The sequence below is a fragment of the Diadema antillarum genome, unplaced genomic scaffold, assembly GCF_040938485.1.
Source record: "Diadema antillarum isolate AM-2024a unplaced genomic scaffold, OU_Dant_1.0 scf00000017, whole genome shotgun sequence".
Taxonomy (NCBI): Eukaryota; Metazoa; Echinodermata; class Echinoidea; order Diadematoida; family Diadematidae; genus Diadema; species Diadema antillarum.
In genome coordinates this window covers 6311359-6338073 of record NW_027270906.1, presented here as the reverse complement: position 1 = coordinate 6338073, position 26715 = coordinate 6311359, and the positions used below count along the sequence as shown (strand labels likewise).

The window sequence follows — 26715 nt, the reverse complement described above, 5'->3', positions numbered from 1 at the left end:
GATTATTATTCATTTGTATCCTTATTCACTTGATTTATTTGGCTACAACAAAATGTTAATATAACAAAATAAAACTCCTAGTTCTGAGGACTTTGTTGTAAAGGGAGTGGCCTGTAATTTTTCTTGCCTCAAAGTTCGAAGTCTCTTTTTTATTTAGTTACATGTTTTGTTTTTGTTTTTGTGCTTTCAAATTTCAATGTGTCAAGCTCCAAGAGCTTTGTTATAGGGAGAATCCTCTGTACTATGCTAAAGGTGGATCTTGAAATTAAAGATTATTTTGGAGCATGAAGCATTTCACAATTACAGTTTGATATGATTTAAAGGGGAAATCCAGTCTAAATATGAGTTTGTTTGTTTGATAAGAAAGAGCAAAATATTATGAGTTCAACGGTATAATTTTGATCGAAATCGGATGAAAAATAAGAAATTGAAGTTTCACTATTTTTGTGGGAAACAGTTCTTGAACAGTCAATATGAATATGCAAATGGCAAAGTGAGCATATCATTCCTTCACGACATACCATATAGTTTGTACATAATTGCAGTTTTTCATTCAAACGCACTTATGTCCAAGGCTCAAATCCTTGTATATCTAACTGATCTCTATTCTAAAGTTATTCAACCAGGAAAAATATCATGTTTCAGACTTCAGTGACAGAAACGTTGAATTTTCGTCATTTTTTGTACATGATCAATGGAAAATTGTGAGGATATGACATGGTCAGCTCACTCATTTGCATATTCATATCCACTGTACAAGAACTGTTTTGCAGAAATTAACAAAACTTCAAAATGTCAGAACTTCCTTATTTTTCATCTGATTTCAGTCAAATTTTTACCTTTAAATTGTAAGAGTTTACTCTTTTTTAATCAGATTAACTTATATTTGGACTGGATTTCCTCTTTAAGTGTGACTGCTCATGAAGATATTGCAATTCTACTGCATGAAACTTGTTAAAAGTTGTAGTCCCATACATGCAAAAATATCTGCGAGCATTTGTCATGAACATTAATAAAACATGAGATAAACACTGTATTGCAAAAGAAGATCTCAAATTGACAACAACCTGGTAGCTCTGTAGGGGGGTGGGGAGATGTTAATAAGCCAGTTCGTAGTTCCACTTTGCGCATGAGCAGAAACAAGGTCATTCGGACCAACAGGCATAATGGTTTTTAAATTCACTGGGATAAGCATCTGTAATGTAATGATTATTCATGAGATACTTATAAATGCTGCTTGCCAGCACATCCACCTGACAGCAAAAGTGGTATTTGGCAATATCAATAGAAAGAGATTGTCAATACATTCAATGCAAAATAATGAAATGGATGCTTTTTAATTCCCAAGTGTAAATTGATGGATCGTTCTGCTCATCTGGTCTACGCAACTCTATTCTTTGTTTGTACAGGATTGTGAATTCCATAAATTGTTATGTAAAGCTTATGCATTATGTCGCTCTAAAACGAGTGAAGTGCCCCTAACCGACTGAGAAAAGAGAAAGGTCATTCGTACCAATGTGCCCATGAGCTAACTCCGAACTAGCTTATTTGGATCTTGTAAGAGTGATTATGAAGAGAGAAGTTTTGCAACTATTTCATACCACTCTTCAGTGTGACTACAGGTTCATGTCATTTTCATTCATCTTGCACTATCATTCCTTTGAATATGTGTTTATATGGTGCAATTTAAGTAATCATCTCGGCAATTGTAATATGTACAGCTTTGAACTTTGGAATAAACTGCATGATGATGCTTTTGTACAATCCAAAACACTGATGTATAAGTGTTTGTCCTTCCTTTTGAACATTGGATCATTATACCAACCAGGATTTTTACTCCCCTGTTGTATACCAGATATGATTTGAAACTTTTAAGGTGGAATGAGGTGCCCTGATAAAAGCAGTTGATGATAGCAATGTCTGTTGTGTTTTCTGCTGTATGAAGTTATCACCAGGAATTACCACATGAGCTGTGCAAGCATGATGTATTATGGATTGTTCTTATCTAATCAGAGTGTCTGTTCATGCATATTTTTATAGAAGTAATACCTGTGAGTACCTTGTATATTTCTAATACATACTTCTTTACAAACAAAAACAGACCAAACTGTTATTGCACTGTACTATTAGTACTGTATATGAAGCACTTTGCTTTGTTCACAAATGAATTCAATGTACACACACACACACACGCACACACCCACACCCACACCCACCCACGCACACACACACACACACACACACACACTCACACACACACGTTTGCGACTACAACCCTTTATCCTTTTTAAGTCAATCATTGTTTGGTTCATACAACATTACACAATTTTGTGTGAGAGAGAGACGAGAATTTTAGGTTGAAAATTATATGAAATCCTCTTCATCGACCATAGACAATTATGTTATACTACAGATTATTGTCCCTCTTAACAACAGAAAGATCTTATGGTGTGATCAAAATCTTTGATGCATGTGTTCTAAAAATGAAGTAGAGTGTAATATTATTTACCTTTTATTGTTCAATGAAATACCATATTGTGTATTCCAGAAACCAGAACTGGAAGTATTTTGTATCAAAGGGCAATAAATAAAAGAAGATCTAAGTCATGTACATGATAAAGAATGCTCATGAGACACAGGGGTGCTTATTTTCTGACTAAGCATGTTTTAGCGTATAGGCCTGCACACACACACACACACACACACACACACACACACACACACACTTTTTTTTTCTTCAAATTTTTGTTTTATTTCAATTTCATTCGCTGCTGTACATTCCGCCTGAATGTGTGCATAGACACAATGAATATATGAAACAGGATATCTCCTGTCAAGGAGTGCAGATGAATCATTCAAATGGATGCATGTACAAAATATTAAAATATACCCAAATATATATATATATATATATATATATATATATATATATATATATATATATATATATTTATATATATATATATGGATTCCCGGCAGAGACCAACTTTTCAACTCTTGCACTTTTCCGAAAAGGAGGAACAGTGAGAGGAATAATGATGTCAAATTCGTGAATTTCTTCCGTCGAGATGTTTTCATTGCAACTGATTGACAAATTGCCCTACATCGACGTAAATAAGCACTGAATTGATCAGTGTTACAACTACAACTAAAACACTGATCAATTCAGTGCTTATTTACGTCGATGTAGGGCAATTTGTCAATCAGTTGCAATGATGTCAAAGCTACGCACCGTTTTCTCCTTCCTTTTTCATATGTATATATTTATATATATATATATATATATATATATATATATATATCCGTTTACTCACAGCATAATATATCCTGTCAAAGAGTACATATAAATCATTTTACTTGAATGTTCATGTAAACAGATGTACTCATTTCAAAAGATACAAAGCATAATATCCCCACTCAATAAGTGCACAAGAAATATATGAATGAAATCTGTATAAAACCCCCAACTTCCCATCCCTCATAACACATACAGATATCCATCTTTCTTTGTCATGAATTTATTCAATCTGCCCTATATATACACTTTACACACACACGCACACACACACGCGCACGCGCGCGCACACACACATGTATATACATGTATATAATGGTATCATTATAAATAAATGAAGTTTACAAATAAATGAAGTTGGAATCTAATGCATTATGTCAACTTGTTTGTCTTCATCGTCTTTATACATGTATATATATATATAAGTATATAAATATATCTATACCTTTCAATTAATGATGGAAATTCAACAAATCGGCATATAGATACATGTAGGCAAGTGACTCGCATGGACTAAGCAAGGCACATTAATACTCAATACTGGACTTCGGAGGATGGACTCAATAGCCGTCGATCCCGTGATCGCCTGTATGCACTCAACGCTTTCTAATAGCAGTTACATAAAACAACTCATTCTAATCAATACGGACTGCCGTTCAGCTGCAGCGAGAAATCAAATCCAGTCATTCCGTGAATTGTCTACAGCTTGTATATGGGTGATCCGTGTCGCGATTTCGCAGGTGCACAGGTGGATATAATATTGCTTTGTCGCAGTCCAAATGCCCACCTTTTACTTCAATAAGCTTGCTTAACACACATTGGCCTTCTTATATTAAACCAAAGTTGCCGGAAACAAAGAAGGCGTCAGATATAAATTAACGCACCAAGAGTCCTGATCAAGGAGGTTGTTGCTGTTGCACTCGGGAATCGGTTGCTTCACCGCTCTACTAACAGAAGTCGGACCCGAGGTGCATGTCGACGCATCAGTTCAGGTAATGTCGTTGTCTTTACACGTAATGTCATCTTTTAATTACCGAAGAATAGTAAACCACAGGGTATGCAACGAGGTATGCTCCTGTCGCGAGAAGTCGTATTCACTTAAACTAGTATTTAAAGAGCAGATTCTTCAGGTTGATATGGCTGACCAAAGAAAATAAGCTTATACAGTACAGGGCAGTTGTAATCTGTTTAACATATTGACAGACCCGTAAGAAGGGACAAACGTTTGGTCTAGCGAGGACAATAACAGATTGTTTCCTTCCTCTTCGGTTTCGTAAAGACATTTCCACCCTGCATTCTGTTTATCAAAGCCGATTAAAAACGTTCATCCTCTGTTCCTTATTTCCTGGACCTGGCACTCGGGGTATGCGTCTGTGCCACAACATGCGCGCTTTATGCGTTCCTGAATATTAACGCAATATCATATGAATTCTGCCACTTCTTTGCCACATCTCATCTACGTGTATACAGTTGATAGAACAATGCCTAAATTATGTTGTATATAGTGAATCTGGGAACTTTGAGCGTCAACATTAAAATGTGTGTATGATATAATAATCTCTCTCTCTCTCGATACACACACAAACACAAATATATCCCTCTCTCTGTCTCTCTCTTTATATATATAATATATATTTATATATATATAAGTGTGTGTGTGTGTGTGTGTGTGTGTGCAATGTCTGTGTCATAGTCATTTCCACATAATCACAGTGACTCGAGTTCCTCCATTATCTTGCCTACATCACCATACAGCATGGCGGAGGAGTCGACAAAGCCAAAGTCCCGCATCACCTCCAACTTCAAGGTGAATCACCTTGGCGACCGAGATTTCTCCAGGGTACTAGAGGAGTGGCACGACTATCCTCCAGAAGTCACTCCGGACACTGTGGCCGTCACGGCGCACACCAAGCTCTCGGACCTCACCCATCCTCTGGTCCCCTCCATCAGTCTCGCCAGTACCTACAGGCTCGGGAAAGCCGAGAAATTTCACGAATACGTCAAGGTATTAAAATCATCTTTCAACCCGTTCCGTATGGGAACCTGGTGGCCTGCGTATATTAAGCCTATATACGGGTATTTCAGAATTCAGTGTATGGAACGGATTAACTGTAACTTTATCTGTACGAGTGACGAGTGCAGTATAGTAAACATCGAATGCCATAACTTCCAATGAGATTTCCTCCCCAAAACAAGCAAAAAAACAAACAAAAAACAAACAAACAAACAAACGAATCGTTTTACTCGTCATATTGTGTAGTAGTCCTATGTTTTGAAGGAAGCCTTTAGAAATATTGCGTGGGTCGGAGGCGAGTTTGATATTAGTACAAACGGGGAAACAACGCATTTACATCGTGCCATGTAGACAGAACAGGCGTCAGTATTGTAGAGCTCAATAATGATAGAAACAATGTTGAAAGTTTTTCACCAAAAGATTTAATTCTTTTAACCCCACGAGCAACACATGTATATCACTGTCAATACGACTTTAATAGTTATTGCAAATGAACTGTTTGCACAACGTTAAGCAAGTCAGCCGCAACTGTTACGCTTTACATTATTCATATTGCTCAGCGAGTTATATCGATAATTTCAATGTGATTTTATCTCAGTCGAATACACTATTCTTTTGTGAATATTCTTTTGTAAATGTTCTTTTGTAACTTTATGTTAGACAGTCAATGCGCCATTTTCAGAGGGAAATCTTCTCTCAAGGTGACTTTAGAACCGACATTTCCCGTTTGCTTTATCCTAATGGTGAAAAGTTCAGACGTCTATTCCGAACTCCATAAAATAGTGACCGTTTTTATTGTGACATTGCCTCAAGTATAGGCAGAATGTACGGAAAGAGGCATTTGGCAATGATTAGCGAGGACGTGTTTCCATTCATTTATCTGATAATTTTGCTTCTTCTTAAATGAATTACATGTTTTTCTCTGTCAATACAATAGCGCAGCTACGTCTACAGTCGCTATGGCAACCACTCGTGTGACAGTGCTGCTCACGCCATTAACTCCCTGGAAGGTGGAGTAGGTGCCCTTGTCTTCCCGTCTGGGATGGCTGCTATCACCACCACCGTCTTGGCCCTGGTGAGGGCTGGCGACCACATCGTAAGTCAGGATCACTTGCATTTCACGTGATACTGGAAAAAGGAAAAAAAAAAAAAGACAATGAAAAAGTAGTCAACACTCTTAAAACATCCGGGTCAGAACTGACCCGGAAAGGGTCCGTTGGGGTTACACCCCGTTCCGGGTCAGAAATGATAAGGAATGGGGTCAACATAGACCCCATTCAGAGTCATGAATTGGGTTAGGGTGACCCCATTCCGGGTCTTCATGACCAAATTCTAAGTCATTTTTGACCCGGAACGGGGTGTGACCCCAACGGACCCGGATTTTTTATACCCCCGCCACACGTAGTGTGAAGGGGGTATATAGGAATCACCGTGATGTTGGTTTGGCGGTCGGTCGGTCGGGCGGTCGGGCAGTCGGTCGGTCGGTCTGTTGCAAAATCTTGCGTCGCGAACTCCTTCTACAGTTTTGAAGCAATTTAAATGAAACTTAGGGTTAATTATGATATTGAGGTATAGATGTGCAAGACATGTTTTTTGTGTTTGTCGGACAATGCGTTGCCATGGTAACCATAATTTTACCAAAACCTTGTGGATTTAATAACTTCCATAGTATTTAAGCGATCAATTTCAAAATTGGTATCTATGATGATCTCTAGGTGTAGTTATGCAAGACACTCTTTGTGTTTGCACTTGACAAAGCGTTGCCATGGTACCCGCATGTTTTCTTCGAAATCTTGTGGAGTGAACAACTTCCAGTTTTGAAGCCATTGAAATCAAATTCGGTATAGGCATTATGGCCTTGAGGCATAGATGTGGAACACATAATTTTTGTGTTTGTCGGACAAAGCGTTGCCACATGGTAACCATAATTTTACCAAAACCTTGTGGATTGAATAACTTCCACATCATTCAAGCAATTAAGGTGAAATTTAGTATGTATGATGATCGGGAGGTGTAGTTATGCAAGACACCAATGTGTTAATATAAGGAAAATGTGTTGTCATGGTAACCACTCATTTTTGTATCAAATTGGACCATTTAATCTATGAAGGTGAAATTTGGTGTGTATGATGCTCTTTAAGAGTAGTTTTGCAAAATGTCCTTTGTATTTGTATCGGACAATGCGTTGCCATGGTAACCGCATGTTTGTTTGTTTTTAAATCCTGTGGAGTGAACTTCTTCCACAGTTTTCAAGCAATTGAAACCAAATTTGGTAGGCATTATGGCCCTGAGGTATAGATGTGGAACACATAATTTTTCTGTTTGTCACACAAACCGTTGTCATGGTAACCACAATTTTACCAAAACCTTGCAGATCGAATAACTTTTCAAGCATTCAAGCAATTAAAGTCAAATTTAGTATGAATCATGATCTGGGAGTGTGGTTTTGCAAGACACCAATGTGTTAGTTTAAGGAAAATGTGTTGCCATGGTAACCACTCATTTTTGTATCAAAATAAACCATTCAGTAGTTATGCAAAATGTCCCTTGTGTTTGTATCAGACAATGCATTGCCATGGTAACCACACTTTTTACCCAAACCTTGTGGCACTCATTGTCAACTCTGTAATTGTACAGTAAACTAAAATCATTCTGCTTCCAATTCGACAAGTGCACAAACTTGGTATTAACGTCATTGCCCTCATGACATCACATACTATAAAGCAACACTAGGGGCGGGGGTATTAATCACCTTCAGTGATAATTCTCGTTCAGAGCGAACTGATCGAGTAGACTTTGAGTATGAACGTTTGTGTGCGTCATATAGGCCACTTCAAATTACAAGCATTACCCTGCTTCTATGAAATTTCGAATCTCCGCTTCGTTTCGACGTTTCCATTTCCAAACTCAGTTTTGCAATTCATAAGTTGGTCATTTTAAGAGAAAAGAGATTCGTTATGAATAGTTTTTCTTTATGAATAATAACGTTTTTATCATCATTATCATAAATATCGTTATTATCATTATCATTTTATTACCATCCTCATTTTCATCAGCAGCATTCATCGGGTATTTACCCGATTATCAACACCATTTAATATCATCAGCATCATCCTCATCATCAACATTATCATAATTTGCACATACGTATTATTCGCACCCTGCAGATAGCCCCTAATCCCGTGTACGGAGGAACCAGCGTATTCCTGAAATCCATGATGTCGGATTTCGGGGTTGAAACCACCTTCGTTCCTGCTGGCGACCCAGAAGCGTATCGAAAAGCCATCCGACCAAACACAAAGGTATACGACGGCAGTTCCAGTTGGTCCGATGGAATTTGACGGTATCGACAATAGGCATTATCAGCACCAGGGACAACCGTTCCTGGGCAAGGCCTTCTGATCTGAATCATTTCCATCGGCGTCAAGATTTTAAACAAATTTTGTTCGTTGTCACATTGTTGACAATTTGATTTATTTAGTACTACAGCTAGAAGAGAATTGTCTCAACTTTTCAGTGGTTTTGCGCAGTCCAGTTAAGGGAACACTTGTTCTTAAATATGCCATTACACAGAACAATGATTATAAGGATCTCGGTATTCCTCCTGGATGCCGGTTTGCTCCCCCTTCTTGTTTCATCTCCTTCTTCTCCTTTTCACCTTCTCTTCTTCTTCTTCTTCTCCGCCTCCTCCTCCTCCTCTTCCTCCTCCTCCTCCTCCTCCTCCTCCTTCTTCTTCTTGGTGGTCTGCTTTTACATAGTAAGACCTGTCCTCTTGACAGCCTTCAATATTCTCTGTTGACTAGTTTTTATCAGCATGCCTTACAGTCTTACTTCTATTGTTTTGACGGTCCAAACTATCTTTCCTTTCAGATTATGTACGGAGAGACCCCGGCCAATCCCACGATGACCATCCTTGATCTGGAAGGGTTTGCTGAAGTGGCCCGCTCCGTACCAGGAGCCATCAGCATGTGTGACTCCACCTTCGCCTCGCCTTACCTCCAGGACACGCTGGGCGCTGGGGTGGACATCGTCTTGCAGAGCTGGTGGGTCAGCAATCTCGAAATAGACAAAATTGACATCAAAAGTTAATATCAAATCTAACATTGATGTCACTTTCTTCTGAGTGTCTCTGTCATTCTTTTTTCTTAGTCTTGAATGTTCTCATTATCATCGTTATTTTCATTATCGTGATCATCAGCACCACGATCATTGACAGTCATAACTCTAGCATCAGGTACAACTATTTGTTGTTCCACTGCGACTATACCAATATCTCTATCATTGCTCCATAGGGCATAAACCAGGGGCGGATCCAGGAATTCTGTAAAGGGGGGGGGGGGGGGCGTGACTAATATTTCTGGTGCCACTTCCGGGTTTCATATCATTTTTTTTCTTTTTATTTCTTTTGTTTTTAGCGAAAAATAAAGGGGGGGGGGCGTGCGCCGGTTGCGCCCCCCTCTGGATCCGCCACTGTAAACCTTAAACCGTTCGTAATATTCAATCTTTATTGCTTTCTGTTAAGCTATGTAAAAACTTCATGTTGTTGAGTGGCATTATAAAAAAAGGGTATTACCAAGGTATGTCTTTTTGTGCTTTCACTCACTATAACAGTTCAAAATACCTGGGAGGTCACAGCGACTTGATAGGAGGTTCGATGAGTACTAAAGATCCTGAATTGTATCACTTTCTGACGGAATATCAGAAGCAGCTTGGCAGTGTGATGGTGAGTTTAACTCCTTTTGATTCAGTTTTCTACTCCGCTACAGCGGACATCAATCTATTGACCAGCAATCAGGAGATTCTAATCCCGTTCGGGTGCACATCTGTTGTTTCTTTGTTGTACGGAAATTAAAATACTAATACAAAGCCGATCTCCCTCAGGGTCCATTCACCGCCTCGTTGCTCCTGCGAGGAATTCGCACCTTGCCTTTGAGGATGGAGAAACATTGCAGTAACGCCCTCAAACTGGCCCAGTATCTCGAGTCGAACCCGAAGGTGAGCTGCTATCGATGACAACGAATATTCTACTATCACTCACTATAATTCAATGTGTTTAGCAATTATGCACAACGTGTATATCACAATGGTATAAATGGATCAATGGATCGTTCGGAACAGTTGACGAAAATAAAAGAATAAGGATGTAATCATTCAAAGTGGGAATACTGTAAGATAGATCGTGAAAATTGACGACGATTTTTACATCACAAAATGATTATTACGAAACAAAATCAGCCAAGAAGATTATGCAGGGAAGCATCCGTGGAACAATAGGTAAAAAATCTGGACTTCAAAAGATGCAAATACGACTTGCATGAATGATACGAATGTCATCCGATCGTATGACTGAAAAGAGAAACGAATGATACCTTGCTGGTGGATAATTTATGTCGCACTGTAATCATGATAGGGTTTTCATCTTGCGTCTGGCAGGTTTCGACCGTCTCCTATCCGGGCCTTCCCACCCATCCACAGCATGAGCTTGCCAAGAAACAGATGAAGAAAGGATTCGGTGGAATGCTAGCATTCGAACTGGTAGGCGGACTCGAAGCTGGTAAAGCCGTCATGGAGGTAATGGACAAATTTTGAATACAAAGATTGACATTTTTACCACCATCTATTTTACCTGAGATATTTGCTTCTTGCGCGTTGAAGTTTAATGTCTTTTTTGTTACCTTGCACCTAGTAGGACGTAGAATGCCGAGACTATTTCACCCGTTGTCTTTTCCTTCTTTTCTGTTTATTTTCTCCTTGGCAATGCTTGGCATCAATTCTACTACTTAAAAACAACAATAACAGCAACAACAATAACAAAAAACTGCTACGCTATTTGCAATGTCTGCCATGATATGATCCCAGCTGTTACGAAAAAAAAAACAACCCTTAAGATTATTCAAATTTTGCCACACTGACAGCTGTCATGCGAGTACGAAAAGAAAAGAAAAATGTAAAGGGGTGCATCACTGGTTAGGAGGGGAAATCGTCAACTCTAATGATTAAACGGATTTCTCTTCAGAACATCAAACTCATTGTCATGGCAACGTCCCTCGGAGGCACGGAGAGCCTGATGCAGCATCCTGCATCCATGACTCACGGGGATCTGGTCATGACGAGGGAGGAGCGACTGGCAGGAGGGATAAGTGACGGCCTCATCAGGCTAAGGTTAGTTCAGCTGATGTGGAATTCTATTCCCAGTGGGCGTGGCAGCACCAACAGATTCTGTTCATAATTTAAATTTGTATTGTAGGCCTTACACTATACAAGTTCGTAAATGTGGAGGAATAATACATACAAGTGTACTTGTGTTTTTCAAATTCATGAAATTCTTCCGTCGAGATGTTGTCACTGCACCTGACTGACAAATTTCCCTACATCGACGTAAATAAGCACTGTACTTGTGTTTGTTTGAGAGAGAAAAAGAATAAGTAGAGACAGATGGATAGATAAAAACATATCATGATATGATTCAAACATATTAATATGCACAGATAGATATAAGCATACATATAAATCGAGAAAGAGAGAGAGAGAGAGAGAGAGAGAGAGGGGGGGGGTAATATCCAGGTTAGTATATTGATTGTTTAACAGACCATTCAGAGTTTTGTTTTTGATACACAATATTGTAAGCAATGTTCATTTCAAATCGCATGTTTGTAAGTGTGCGTGTGTTTAATTGCGAAAGAGTGATTGGGTCTGATTATCCCTATGTAACTCACTCAATTTGTTTGTTTGTTTTTTGAAGGCCGTTGTGCAATAATCAAACATGATCCTTTATCAGTCACCTAACTTGTCGACATGCTCAAAGAAATGTATGATTCCGGTATGAGATGCGATTCCTGAAGCCAGAGTAAATGATTGGGAGAATTGAATTGATAGAATTCATATCCGTCCATTTTTCTGATTCCTTCTCACCCATCCTATATACCCCTTCTCTCTTTCTTCGTATCTCATTGTCCTTAAACCGCCTTTTTAATCATTCCATATTATCTGCAGTGTTGGTATAGAAGACCCAGACGATCTGATCCGTGATTTGGAGCAAGCGTTGGAGAAAGCGTGAAAATGAATCAACGTTCGCTGAACAGCCCCACGCTGAAGAACTTTTACACCGATTGGCGCATCTTTACAATCTGTACGAACTCATGACAGCAAGCTCCTATATTGGGGTCGAGGGCAATTACCCCGGACCCTTCTCCTGGCCCTAACCCTAATCCGGAACCTAATCTTAACCCTATAACCCAAACTCCTAACCCTAAACCTAACCCTAAGTTTTACTTTAACCTTACCACTAACCAGTATTTAGCCGGGGTTAATTGCCCGGATACGCCTATATTGTGTAGTAGGTAGAAAGATGTGACGTCATAGGGTGTTTTACCTGGATAACCACTGGACACTGATGAGAGGATGCAGTTGGGATGAGCGTCCGGTCTTACAGGAGCATCAATCTTCTTCGTTAATGAATATTTCACAATATTTGTCCCCTCATCATTTATTTATCATCTTTCATAATAGAACAAAGTTCAATTGAAAAGCTAATTCTCTTTTAAACGCTAATGTATACGTATGGAACGATGGCAAGATTAATATTACAATCCGTGCAATTAATTTTCTTCCATTAATGAATACACTATGTCGTATTGATTCAGCTGTTGGGTTATTAAGTAGAACAGGTATAGATAACTATTTGTTAAGTCTTCTGCCAGTGGCGCCCCAACGGTCTTCTGGACTACGGGATATGTTGTAAGATATTATGGACGGCCCTCTGAAGCACGGACGTCATACTAGCTACTAAACCACAAATATCAGAACGTGTTAAAATTCACTACGGTTTTCTCCCGGACTCATACCTTGCTGTTGTTTAATAGATATCATAATGTATGTTGATACGTTTGCAGATTGAACCGCCAAAAATTGATAGAAAACAAAACAGAACTAAAAAAAAAAAAAAACAACCACACATTCTCCAGTGTTCTTCTTCCATACATTGAAACAGTAAAAATGTTTGCTTGTTTGAGCGTCATAGGTGTGAGTTGTATTACAAAAAATAATAGAACCTCAACAAATTTTCCCTCCATACTTTTTGCTTTGTTTCCATGGTATTAGTTCCTGAGACAATATTGCTCCCATGAAATAGCCGCACGCTAAACCATACACAAAACCTACCCACAAACAAACTAAACTTTAAGTCCTTTTAGAAAATAAAACCGGAGCAATGGGTATAAACCTCAATGGTTCTCTCTGGTATTGCATAGGACGTCACGAGACCGACACCCACGAGTCATACAGCCCACGAGTCATACAGCTCACAAGTCACACAGCCCATGAGTTATACAGCTCACGAGTCATACAGCCCATTCGTTCGACACTAAGCTAATGTCGAACTCATGGGCTTTATTTGCATAGTGTCGAACTCATGGGCTGTATGACTCGTGAGCTGTATGACTCATAGACCTGTTTTCAATGTCGAACTCGTGGGTGTCGGTCTAGTGTGATGACCCCGTATTACATATACCGAAGATGAATATAATGGACTTTAGAAATATTCAAGTTTTGCAAGAGATCTTATGACTTTAAACACCAGTATACGACAGTTTATCCAACCTGACCAACTTCAGCACCGCTGCACAAAAGCTGCCCTGATGTTCACTCCTGCAGAAAATTGTTTTAATGACCAAAACAACGTCTATTTATCAGCCCTAAACACCTGCTTACAACAGTAAACATTCTGAAGTACATGTGTTATTAATGAATAAAAAAGTACGGTGTAATAGTTGCTTATTGATTTTAGATCTTGTCGACAAGGTCTCCTGAATACAAAACACCCTAAAAGGTCAACAAAAAATCCAATAAAACTATAAAAAAAGGAAAGTTTTTCACTTTTCGTCTTTCTGAGCAGTTCATAATGTATAGTGAGTGTGCGTCAGTCCCGTGTTTGTGTCTGACGTGATTGTATATATACCAGCAATATTTTTGATACATTGTATTTTTTTTTTTTTTTTTTTGGAGGGGGTGGATGTGAGTTTCTGGTTGGCGAACATTATCCTCTTCAAGCATCTGCTTATATGATAATCGTCATGAACATTTCTATTACACTTTACTTGTTTAATGTTGTCTCTTTTAATACATTTTATGTTTATATGCACAAAATGACACCTGCTCGTTTCCATTGTGTTTTAGCAAGAAAAAAAATGCTGTACATTTAAAACAATTGTGCCTGTTTCCAAGCATTTCCACTGTTAGCTTCAAATATCACTCAACAACTTTGTTATGTTGACTTTGTGTTCTATTCTTGCATAAGAAATAATGTAGAAATATAATCAAATCGAATACAGGGGGCACTGTGGCACAGTGGATAAGACTCCCGACTCCCGATCGGAGGACCCGAGTTCGAATCCCGCCCAGTGCTTACGTCCTTGGACAAGATGTTTTTACCCACTGTGTGGCTCTCGACCCAGGTGTATAAATGGGTACCTGGCAACGCTAGGGTAATAATAATAGCAGGGCCCTCTGGTAGAGCAGTGGCAACACTGAAGAGGCTACCCTGGGTACTAGTAAATAAGACCATATTATTATTATTATTATTATTAATAAAACACCAAACCCCGTCGCTCCGACGATTGCCCCATCCGCAATTGAAGAGAGAGTCATGTTGGAAAACTAATAATTAGGCGAGGGTAGACACAAGTTTGCTTTGCTGACAGATTATCATATCGTTTATGAACAAGTTGAAATACACACACACGCACACACACACACACACACACACACACACACACACACACACACACACACACACACACACACACACACACACACACACACGTACACACGTAAACCACACGCACAGGGACTTCGAACCCTACCCAGGCACAAAGTCGCTTCCTTGAGTAAACACTTCACATGTTATTATTGTTCAAGTTAACTTATATTTTGACCTGAAGTGGCAATATCCATGACAGTTGTCAGTCCCATATGCCATTTCATAAACACTGATAAAAATTTAAAGCCAGTAGAGGTACGGAGTGCAGCAGTACTGCGATTTCTGCACGAAGGGGCACGAAGGGGCACATCGGTCGTTACTGCACCGAAGTCTTACAACACGACAACATTTTGGCGCCACACACCACTGGTGTCTTTATTCCAGGTAGGAATAAAACCCTACGAATTTCCTTCATATCTTTCATTATATTCGTTCTTTATTCTTATAGCGAAGTACAAAACATTTTTCTGAAGAAGTGTCAACAGAGATTTTGTCAGTATGGTCATCAATTACATATCAAGGGGCTTCAAACACGTGTTTGAAAGTCCTTATGTACATTGTGTACTGCATGCATTTCACAAATGTCTGTGCATGGTCTTCGCAAGTTACCACTGTCTATGACTCATAGTTACATTAATATCTACTCCGTGCCTTTCAGCAACCATCTAACATGACTGATGTATAATTCTGTCTGTTGCTAGGTGGAGAAAGAAAAGTTGTTCTTCGAGCGGTTCGATTTCATTGATGACTTTTTGACATAGAACGTTTATCTTTTAGCGTTTGCATGATTGACCACGAAAGTGGTAATAACATCGTACATCTTAGTTTGATGACTTTAAAATTTATCACTCTTTCTTTTCCCTTATAATGGCGCAGAGTGTTTTGACCGTCCTCTCTCGTAAGAGAACTCATCAAACCATACATATCGTAACTTTCCATTTGCACCTGCCTTAAATCGGTACAGAATCGGCATTCCTTTCCTTGCAGAGTTACTCTAAAGGAAGGAAATAGCTTTTAAGGTACATCCCCTTTTCTCTTTTAAGGAGAGTAAGGGGACTATACCATGCAAGATGACAATAATCATGAGCCTTTCATTAATGTCATTTGACTTTTTCATTGGAATCTTATTAGATGTTCCCCTAATAAATCTTCAGGTTCTATTCCTAGGATGCCGTCCCTACTGACTGTCTGGGTGAAGGTCCTTTGAATCACTTCTTTGTGCATCTCATTTCTGGTTGACACGTTGCCAAGCATGGATGTGTTACTTTCTTTTGCTCATTCATGGTATTTCTCGTTAAGGCCGAAAACAGAGAAGAGCCAGCGTAGACTGATACCATGGCGGAGAAGTCGACCAAGCCAAAGTCCCGCATCACTTCCAACTTCAAGGTGAATCACCTTGGCGACCGAGATTTCTCCAGGGTACTGGAGGAGTGGCACGACTATCCTCCAGAAGTCACCTCGGACACTGTGGCCGTCACGGCGCACACCAGGCCCTCCGATCTCACCCACCCTCTGGTTCCCTCTGTCAGTCTCTCCAGCACTTACATTCTCGAGAAGGCTGAAAGATATCCAGAATACGAACGGGTGGGTTCAGAGACGGCGTGAATGATTTCATTATATGCTTTGGATGTGCATATGTTCAAATAAATTTTAATTTGAATGTTTTTCTTCTGATTTTGATGCACCGCTACTTGTAATCAACTTTTTGATACAGTTTAGAGCACAATGTTTTGCGCTCAGTCTTCAAGATATCGGTGTATTCTGCAAGCTTTGGCTTTTGCGTTTCAATGTGTTGGTTTCACTAATTATCATTTTGGCACAGCAATGATTATGTTTATATCTGATCCAGTAATTTCATTTCACCCATATCGACATGTGATGCCAAATCATTATTTCGTTAATCATTTTTATTAACTTAGTGGGACTGTATATTGCCACATACATGTACCTATAGTATGCCTTTGTACGCTCTGTCGTTTTCGGCAACCCGTCATTCTGGATTTAGAGCTACGATTGTGTATGCCTTTTAAAGAACGAAAGTCTAAACATTTCCCATTGTCTCACTGTCAGAATCGTGTGTTTTGTTACCCATTCAACAGCGCGGCTACATCTACGCCCGATATGGCAACCACTCGTGTGACAGTGCTGCCCACGCCATTAACTCCCTGGAAGGTGGAGTAGGAGCCCTTGTCTTCCCGTCTGGGATGGCTGCTATCACCACCACCGTCTTGGCCCTCGTGAGGGCGGGCGACCACATCGTAAGTACAGCTTTAGTTTACAGGAGCTCAGGTCGATATCCACATAGGTCCTACCCTATAGAGACGAATAGGGGGCCTAAAGATATGGAGAGAATTTCATTGGAAAGTGTGTTCTTTCCGGGTATTACTCATTGCATTAACAAAAGAAATAATTAGGATAATCATTATACTTGCTTTGCTTGAGCATTTTCATATTTTCAGTGTTGATATTCTGGAGATGGACCTGCAGGTCAGTGCCAAAAGCTCCTACGCTCTTACACTGTTATATGAGTGCTTCTACGATTTCAGAACTGTACAGGAAGCAATGAAGAAGAATCATGTATTCATCACAGCCTTATCAGTGAGAATCTACCCACATGTTGAAATTTACAGATTGCTCAAGAGCCGATCTTCTCAGGGACCTACAAGTTTCTGAAATCTATGATAACGGATTTCGGCGTGGAGACGACGTTTGTTCCAGCTGGTGATGCCAATGCCTTCAGAAAGGCCATAAAACCAAACACAAAGGTACGTTTAACTCGATATACATTGTACTAACCTCGATCTACTGTATCTATCTGCTGAGACACGCATAAAGATGACCAAATAAGCCAGTTCACAGACTTTTCACTTTGCGCATGAGCAGACAAAGGTCATTCGTACAATCATGCATTTTTTTTTTAAACCTGAGGATCGAAGCATCTGTAATGTAATGATTATTCATGTAATCCTTATAAATGACACTTCCTATAACGCATCTATCTGACACCAAGTCTGTGTGATCAGCTGGTGTTTGGCAGTCACACTAGTCCCACTAGGGTGTATTGAGCCAGCTAAAATGCCCAACGAATTCGACAATAGTATTTTGAAGAGACGTTCGGACCGTTGCTAGTACTAGAAAATTTCATAACAGTCATGTTTGTCGGGGTTTTTTTTTTTATTCGTTAGCTGTTTGGAGGGATTCGTAGAGATACGCTGGAGTCGATTTTTCAACATGTTCAAATCAAATATTTAGCAGGTGCGGATGTCCAAGGATGTTTAATGGAATTAATAGAAGTGCATTTCTAGAACAATGTGCTTACATCAATACACACATTGACAAAGCTTTCATATTTAGATAATGATAATATGCGATGAAACAAAATGAGTTATTGTACACAATCCTCAAGAGTGAAATATAAAAAAATATTTACAATTTTATTTGGATCATGCAGGAAGTAAATGCTTTATCACGGATGCCCCACTAGAAAGATTATCTGGCTTTCTCTTCAGATCTTCTTCGGGGAGACACCCACAAACCCTTCGATGACCGTCCTTGATCTTGAAGGGTTTGCTGAAGTGGCCCGCTCCGTACCAGGAGCAATCAGCATGTGTGACTCCACCTTCGCCACGCCGTACCTCCAGGACACGCTGGGCGCTGGGGTGGACATCGTCTTCCAGAGCTGGTGAGGACTCTCCACCAGTTTTTGATAAGTGATGTGACACAGCTAGTAACATGATGGATTGACGTCAGCAACAAGTGTAATAAAAGTACCATGGCCTATTTAACCAAAGATCTCAGAGTATAGCCTTTGACAGCTTTTCGTTGCTCTGTTATAGAGTCTCTGCTGTCATCAGCATTATCATGGTAACCATTCATACAATATTGTCCTGGGTTAAGAGGAACAGTATTGTTTGATGATTACATATATTTACATCACAATATTTCTTAAGGGATCTTTTTCAATAAGCCTATTTGTGCTCCCCATGATTCCACCACTATTTGACACCATGTATTTTTGTTTGTTTGTTTGTCTGCCTGTTTGTTTTTAATGCAAAGTTTGTAAACCAATTATGAAAGTGGAAATAAATGAAATGAAATGAAATGAACAGCTTGTCCAAAAAATGAGCGCAAAAAGGAGTGCATTTTAAACCAGAATCAGGAAGTTTTGGATAGAACTCAGAGATTGATCCATGGGCCGCAGAACATAGAGGGGAAGGAGGTGGGTGTGTGTGTGTGTGTGTGTGTGTGTGTGTGTAAAGGTGTGTTTGTCAGGGTGGTTCAAGGGTTCGTAGATGGGTCAAGGGGGTGTATTGCTCCCCCCAACCCTTCTGCTGGAAGAATGTCGGGACGGAACTCTCGGAGTGAGTCATGGGTTTCTGTAGGGTATTTTTAGTTTCATTTTTTTTTAAAGAGCCAGGATTGAGCGAGTGAGTTACCCAATATAACATCCACGGTCCTTAAGGCTTAAAAATAAGATGATACTTGATACTTGATACTGTAATCCCTCTCGCAGCTCCAAGAAGCTATACTGGGATGAAACTACACATGTGTGCCATTGGGAGGTGCCATGGTGATGATCTCTATTTACAATAAAAGTGTGCACTGTGCGAGTAAAATCTGAATGCATCCTCCTTTAAAGGATGAGTGATCCAGAAGAAGGCTGCAGGGTTGTAATACATGGGAGAGCAGCTTCTCTGAATGTTGTTAAGGTGGTGGCATGTACAACTTGACTAGGTAGGCGGTTCCAGATCCAAATTGTCCTTGGAAAGAATGAGTACTTGAATGCATCAATAGTTGTCTTGGGTATGTTGAACTTGAGGTCATGATCGTTCCTTCCATAGTAGGTTGCAGGGGTAACCGCTGAGGGCAATGGTAGGCTTACCACTCCATAGTGGATTTTGTAAAAAAGTGAACATTGGTCCAGGAGTCGCCGGTGGTGTAACGTGTTCCATCCGTGTGCCGACACCAGACGGGTAGATGATGTAGACCATCTGTAGTCACCAGCAACAAACCGGGCTGCTGCCCTCTGCACTTGTTCGAGGCTGTTAATGGACGTCAAGGTGTGAGGGTTCCAAACCTCAGAGGCATACTCCAGTTTAGGCCTAACCAATGCTGTGTAGGCTCTACACTTCACTTCCTTTGAGCATGATGGCAATGTTCGGCGTATAAGTCCCAGGGTCTTGCTGGCCCTGCACCTGATGTTTTGACAGTGTGTATTCCAGCGTAGGTCAGGTGTTACAGTTACTCCAAGGTATTTATACTCCGTAACTCTTGGAATTACACCATTCTGAAGGTGGTATTTGTAGATGATGATAATGGAAATAATAGTGATAATAATAACGACAATAATAATAATAATTATAATAATAATAATGATAATAATAATAATAATAATAATAACAATAATCATAGTAACAATAATCATAATGCGATAATAATGATATGATAATAATTATAATCATAATAATGATAATAACAACAACTGCATTAATATGGCGCTTTATACAAGTGTTCCTGTAAAAGGTGATTAACACAATAGAGCAGAATAGAATATTTGAGGTAAGGCATATTGGTATAGAAACATAGGCGAGGAGTGTCACGGTGAAGGTGATAAAATAGATATTGTCGCGCACTCAGCGACGCCGCATTCAGTGGCCAATTATACATTTTGTAATAACATTCTCCATTACATTATGGTATCGTACTGATTTGAACCAGGAACTTTTTTTAACTCATATTCCTTGATTACTGCTCCTTATCTACCTCTCAATACTTCAGTTCCAAGTACCTGGGAGGCCACAGCGATTTACTAGGAGGTTCCATGTGCACCAAAGATCCAGAGTTGTACCATTTCCTTACAGAATATCAGAGGCAACTTGGCACCACAATGGTTAATGAAATTCCTCTTTTTTACTTACTCATCATTTCTTTTATCTATCTTCCAAAATCTGTTTCTATGTAATTATCTCTCTTTTTGTTAATTTTCTCTATCTCTCGTCTGTTCCTAATCAATATGTTTCATATAGATTAATAACATATTTTTGAATTAATCTAGATTGCCTACTCCTCTTGATATCTTGCTATGTAGAAAACCTCTCATTTTCATCTTTCTGTGTCGTTTCAAACTTTGTCGTCGACAGACAGCCTGCATAACTTATGTTCAAGGCATTTAATATGCAACCTTTTGCATGATTAAGGAAACCATGAACGGTAAATTGCGACAGGTTCATATACACCACGAACGCACGTGATCAAAATGTAATCCGTTTTCCAAACGACGTAACCAACAACACTAATTTTGTCTTCATCCCTTATCCTTCAAACTAATTCCATCAGAACTGCGTTTTCATCGCATAATCAGTTAGGTCAAAGAAATGCATCTGAAGAACTGTACGAAACATATGGCACATTATCTCACAGACAGTAGTACCTTGACACTGATACATACAATAGTGTATTGGTATAACTATGTATACAATATTGACAGTATTCTGATAAAGCGGATATGAGATTTTACATGGTCGATTTTGGTGCGAGTAGCAACCATTTTGTTTGCTCGCATCTCTATAGGGTCCATTCACAGCCTCGTTGCTCCTGCGTGGAATTCGCACCTTGCCTCTCAGAATGGAGAAACATTGCAGCAACGCCCTCAAACTGGCCCAGTATCTGGCGTCCCATCCGAAGGTGAGGAAACTGATAGAGCTCTGTCCGATTACCGCTATTTATAGAACAATACTAAGATCGAGAATTCGCATGACTGCCGAAGATGTTATTGCATTGGAGAAGAATTGAAGAAAATGACGGAAACTCCAAGAACGCAGAGTGGCCCGAAGAACAATATTAATGTGGCCTTTAACTCATGCAAGTGAATCAGTGATTGGAAAAGATTAGTAGAAAAGACGAGGAACACGGAGGAGAAGGACAGAGGAGGAAGAAGAAGAAGAAGAAGTAAATGAAGAGGAAGAACGGGGATGAGAGGGTTAATGAAAAATAAACAAAATAATGTGGATGATAATGTAGGTTTATTATTCAATATTGTGAAAATGGTATTGGACAAGTTAAATATGACTTTTACATGCTATTCATAAGAATGAGGAATACAACGATGAATATGTATTGATTGCTATCGCATTAATCATCATCATCATCATCATCATCATCTTCATGGCTACCGCAATCATCATCACTTGGAGAAGGCATAAGTAGAGGAGTTTATTGTCTCTTTTTTTTTTCTTGGGGATATAAAAGGCTGAGAAACTCAGTCTCATCCTTTGGCGTAATAAATATTCCAGTTTATATGTATCGTGATCATGAAATCCACTGTACGTTGTAGCATAGCATCTGAATGCAAATCATTCGAAATGTATTGTAAGTTGACAGGGGCGGATCCAGGAATTCCTTAAAGGGGAGGCGCCTTTACAAAATGAAAGGTGGATAGACGCACACCCCCATCTTTTTTATTTCCTTTGTTTAAACAAAAATTAAAGAGGGGGCGCCCGCCCCTGTGCGCCCCCTGTAGGTCCGCCACTAGTTGATCATCGTCAAGGGATAATCTCACTCATTCACTGCTCAACACTGCAGGTGTCGAAGGTGTGCTACCCTGGTTTGGCAAGCCATCCGCAGCACCAAGTCGCAAAGAAGCAGATGAAGAAAGGATTCGGGGGAATGGTTGCCTTTGAACTGGTTGGAGGAATCGAAGCTGGCAAAACTGTCATGAACGTAAGACATCATGAAATCCATTCAATGGATACTTATAATGATATATCCGTTCAATGGATACCTATAATGATATCCGTTCAATGGATTCGTAGAAATACTATCATCAGAACATAAATCTCTTTCATATGTTCTCTTGAGTTCAGGACAATTATTTAGAAGCAAATAAATGAAGTCAAAACGATTTTCTATGGAGGGTAAATCCTCCCAATCACCCTGCTGCAGCAAGCCAAATCGCCCTTTCATTGAAATAACCAACAACAAAAAATATCCCCGTACAGGTTTTATAGAAGACAACCACTCGCTATATACTCGATATAACAGCGACCTTTTCAATTGCATACATTGGTCATTGGTAGCTTAAACCAGGGAGGTGAAATTTCCAAGCTGAAAGTACCAGCCCCAGAAGCTACATTGCACCAGGGATTTGACCTCCCTAATTGCACTGATGTACACTTTTTGCTACCATGTTACCAGGTGAAGGGGATCAAATACGCACCTCCCGCTTGAGATGATGTTAAAAATCTTCTTTCTGCGGTTACATTCTTTCCCCAGTTACATGCGAGGACTCGCATGTCGAGTTTTTCTCTTTTCAGCATTATTCAAATCATATTACACTATTGTCAACATTGCTAAATCAACTGTTCTTACACCTGCAGAATGTGGTTGTCTGTATATCACTATTTGTATTGAGAAGATTCTGTTATTGCCCTGGATATTTTTGTCTTTTGTTTTTGTTTTTCTTTATTTTGGTCCTACGTTGCATCCGTGGTCCTCATCTTTATCTTACACTCTGTTCAGAATTTGGGACCTACGTTTAACAAGCTCGCTTTTAAGTAGGTTCCATCATATTTCTTTAGCGTTATACATAGACCCAAACGTACGATGATTGACCGCTATGTTTTATATGTTTACATTAATTTACTGTGCATCCAAGCCGGATATTATGATTCACTATGTTTGATTATATTTGATGTACATTCCTTCATTGAGAAATATGAAAATAAATTGAATTGAAATTGAATGATTACAAAAAGATAATATTTTACTTTATCACCTGTAAATCCTTGTGCTTGCATGATGAGGTACGTTTGACCGAACTCGGCTCGATTTCTCAGAGTGCATATCTGGAACATTTTTAATGCTGTGACTCTTATCCCAGAACATCAAACTCATTGTCATGGCAACGTCCCTCGGAGGCACGGAGAGCCTGATGCAGCATCCTGCATCCATGACTCACGGGGAGTCCATCATGACAAGGGAGGAGCGACTTGCAGCAGGGATAAGTGACGGCCTCATCAGATTCAGGTAAGGGGGGGGGGGTCGTCTTGTGTATATAGAAACATAATGATTGATGAGAATTGAAACCAACGCGTACTGACATTGATCAAAATGATTGATGAAATTACACATTATATCTAAATATGATTTCAGGGGTGTTTTATTTCTTATGTTTGGATGGTGTGCAGACTGGTTACCTTCATCAGTAATGTTATTGTGATATTGTGATATTATTATTATTATTTTTTTAAGAAGCTGGGATCACGCAATATTTGCTTCAAACACATTCAACATTCAGTACCACATGGTGAAAAGCACCGCAATATGTGTATTTAAAATTGTTTATCATATTATAATCATTATGCGATCGTGTATGTCTCATAATCCTTTTGAATATCATTGGTTTGTAAATTACAGGTTTACTATATTATAAATATACGATTTGAAGAGGCAGACAAAACTTGTGATAACAAGGTTGCGCACCTTGGTATTCCTTTCAACTCTCTATACTATCTAAACCATGCAGCATAGTGTTATTATGGGAACCATGCACTCGGGGAGATTTCGACTTTTCGTCGCTGACATGCACTTTGCCAAATATTTCGACTTGTTTCTGTTGCGTCTCACTTTCGTAAGGCGGGAGGAGATACATCTGTTGGCCATCATCTCCTATTACAGCCACACCAAGCGACTACTTCCATAATTATATTCATGTTAATGTTGTATACTCATCGTTTGCACGCTTTAGTGTTGGGATAGAAGACCCGGATGATCTGATCCGAGACCTCGAACAGGCTTTGTCGAAAGCCTAAGACCATCGACAGGTGTCACCGAACGACGGCAGATTGCATGTGACTCTACATCCTCATCCCTAAAAGATTTTTTCCCTGGTGGATGACGATCTGATGCAAAATTATATGTCACGCTTATATGTCACTGCTATATCATAGATATAGTTGTATTTTTTTTTCAATTTCAATTTCAAACTATTTTCATATTTCTCACAAAAATAGCACAGAAAAAATACAATTATAAACAAAGCAAAATCATACAAAGCATAAATTGGCAAAATCTTATCGGCATGTACAACAGTCTGTCTCACTATAAGCACAAAGTTCTGTTAGAGTTTGGCTAAGGTCATAGTCGAGAAATATGATAGGAATGTATATAAAGATACGAGAAATATTATGGGACCTACGTAAAAGCAAGTTAGCTAATTATTTGATTTCATACATTAATGACTTGTCGGAAGATTAGTGTAAACACATACATACATACACACACTTGCACAGACACACACACACACACACACACACACACACACATATATATATATATATATATATATATATATATATATATATACATATACATAGTGAAAACTTTGAGCAAAGAAAATGGGTTTTCATCGGGATTCGAACCCGAGACCTCCGGATTACTAGACCGGTGATCTACCGACTGAGCTATTTAAAGCCCTAGATCGGTGTTCGTCCCAAACCCTTAATACTCTTTACTCTTGTGGCCAGAAGCTATGGTGTGTGTATGTGTGCCACACACACACATTAACCTGACATAAACCCAAAGGATGTAAATCAACTTTGGAATAAATGCGAGGGTTCGCCAAAGCGATGCAGCTTTTTGTATTATATTGAAACAAGAAAGGGAAAACTGACCAGAAACAAATAATAATAAATAGTGAAAACTTTGAGCAAAGAAAATGGGTGTTTATCGGGATTTGAACCAGAGACCTCCTTTCTTGTTTCTTGTTTCAATATATATATACATATATATATATATATATATATATATACAGAATATATATATATACATATATATATATATATATGTATACAGTATATATATATGTATACAGTATATATATACAGTATATATATATATATATATATATATATATATAGATGTGTGTGTGTGTGTTATGACCGTCTAGAGTGTACACTTATGATACAGCATGCATGCGTACGTGTGTGTGTGTGTAATGTGATTAATGAGATTAACGAGCCCATTATGCACATGTCTAGTAATTTTTATGACACCTTTATAACATGACGATTCAAAACATGTATTTTCTTTATTCTTTTCCTCTCAAATTTAGATTCAAATTCAAACTTTATTTTCACTTTTTTTTTCATCAGGATGCACAAGAAACAATATGATAAATTTGAAATGCTAGTCGTTGAGAATATAAATAGCCAGACAGGAATAACAACATGTTCATGAATATAAATCATCAGTACAAAAAAAGAAGCGATGTAACAATCGTATCTTTTATCATCCTTCGCTATCCAGGATTAGACTGACCAGTTCTTCTTTCATAAAATTTGCATGTTCCACTTTAAGACGTTAGAAAACTGGTCAACTCTGATGACACATAGTGAATATTGCAAGTGTTTCAGAATAATGTAATACTGTAATAGTAGATTCGTCAATGTTTCTTTCTCTTTTTCGTTGTGATCAGTATATCAGCGACAGTATGTTGAATCGTCTATGTTTCGGTTCTTATCCTTGTCCTTACCTCGGTTTTGTATTTCTGTGTATTTGCATATCATGGAATGTATAGTACTCATTTATGTGATTGTGAAGCGCACACTATTAGTCACAAGTTTTTATACTTCTCTATATTATAGACATGTG

At 38.9% G+C, this 26715-nt stretch overlaps 2 protein-coding genes across 2 annotated transcripts; both read left to right on the top strand.

Annotated features, from left to right (window-relative positions):
• The first annotated feature begins 5051 nt into the window (after positions 1-5051).
• Positions 5052-12366, top strand: LOC139726979 (L-methionine gamma-lyase-like). Its single transcript, XM_071637967.1, has 9 exons — positions 5052-5300; positions 6247-6405; positions 8477-8611; positions 9180-9352; positions 9921-10032; positions 10191-10304; positions 10743-10880; positions 11326-11471; positions 12303-12366. Exons 1-9 carry the CDS (start codon positions 5052-5054, stop codon positions 12364-12366), a joined length of 1290 nt encoding a protein of 429 aa, XP_071494068.1.
• A 2944-nt stretch (positions 12367-15310) lies between these two features.
• Positions 15311-24875, top strand: LOC139726054 (L-methionine gamma-lyase-like). Its single transcript, XM_071637140.1, has 10 exons — positions 15311-15450; positions 16366-16650; positions 17166-17324; positions 17697-17831; positions 18576-18748; positions 20845-20956; positions 21637-21750; positions 22648-22785; positions 23945-24090; positions 24812-24875. Exons 2-10 carry the CDS (start codon positions 16402-16404, stop codon positions 24873-24875), a joined length of 1290 nt encoding a protein of 429 aa, XP_071493241.1. The 5' UTR covers positions 15311-15450; positions 16366-16401.
• Positions 24876-26715: the final 1840 nt, after the last annotated feature.

Coding starts and splice junctions, on each gene's coding strand:
- LOC139726979 (XM_071637967.1), top strand. CDS start 5,052: ATGGCGGAGGAGTCGACAAAGCCAAAGTCCCGCATCACCTCCAACTTC. Junction 9,353..9,920: donor GACATCGTCTTGCAGAGCTG/GTGGGTCAGCAA, acceptor TCACTATAACAG/TTCAAAATACCTGGGAGGTC. Junction 10,881..11,325: donor CTGGTAAAGCCGTCATGGAG/GTAATGGACAAA, acceptor ATTTCTCTTCAG/AACATCAAACTCATTGTCAT.
- LOC139726054 (XM_071637140.1), top strand. CDS start 16,402: ATGGCGGAGAAGTCGACCAAGCCAAAGTCCCGCATCACTTCCAACTTC. Junction 18,749..20,844: donor GACATCGTCTTCCAGAGCTG/GTGAGGACTCTC, acceptor TCAATACTTCAG/TTCCAAGTACCTGGGAGGCC. Junction 20,957..21,636: donor GGCAACTTGGCACCACAATG/GTTAATGAAATT, acceptor GCATCTCTATAG/GGTCCATTCACAGCCTCGTT.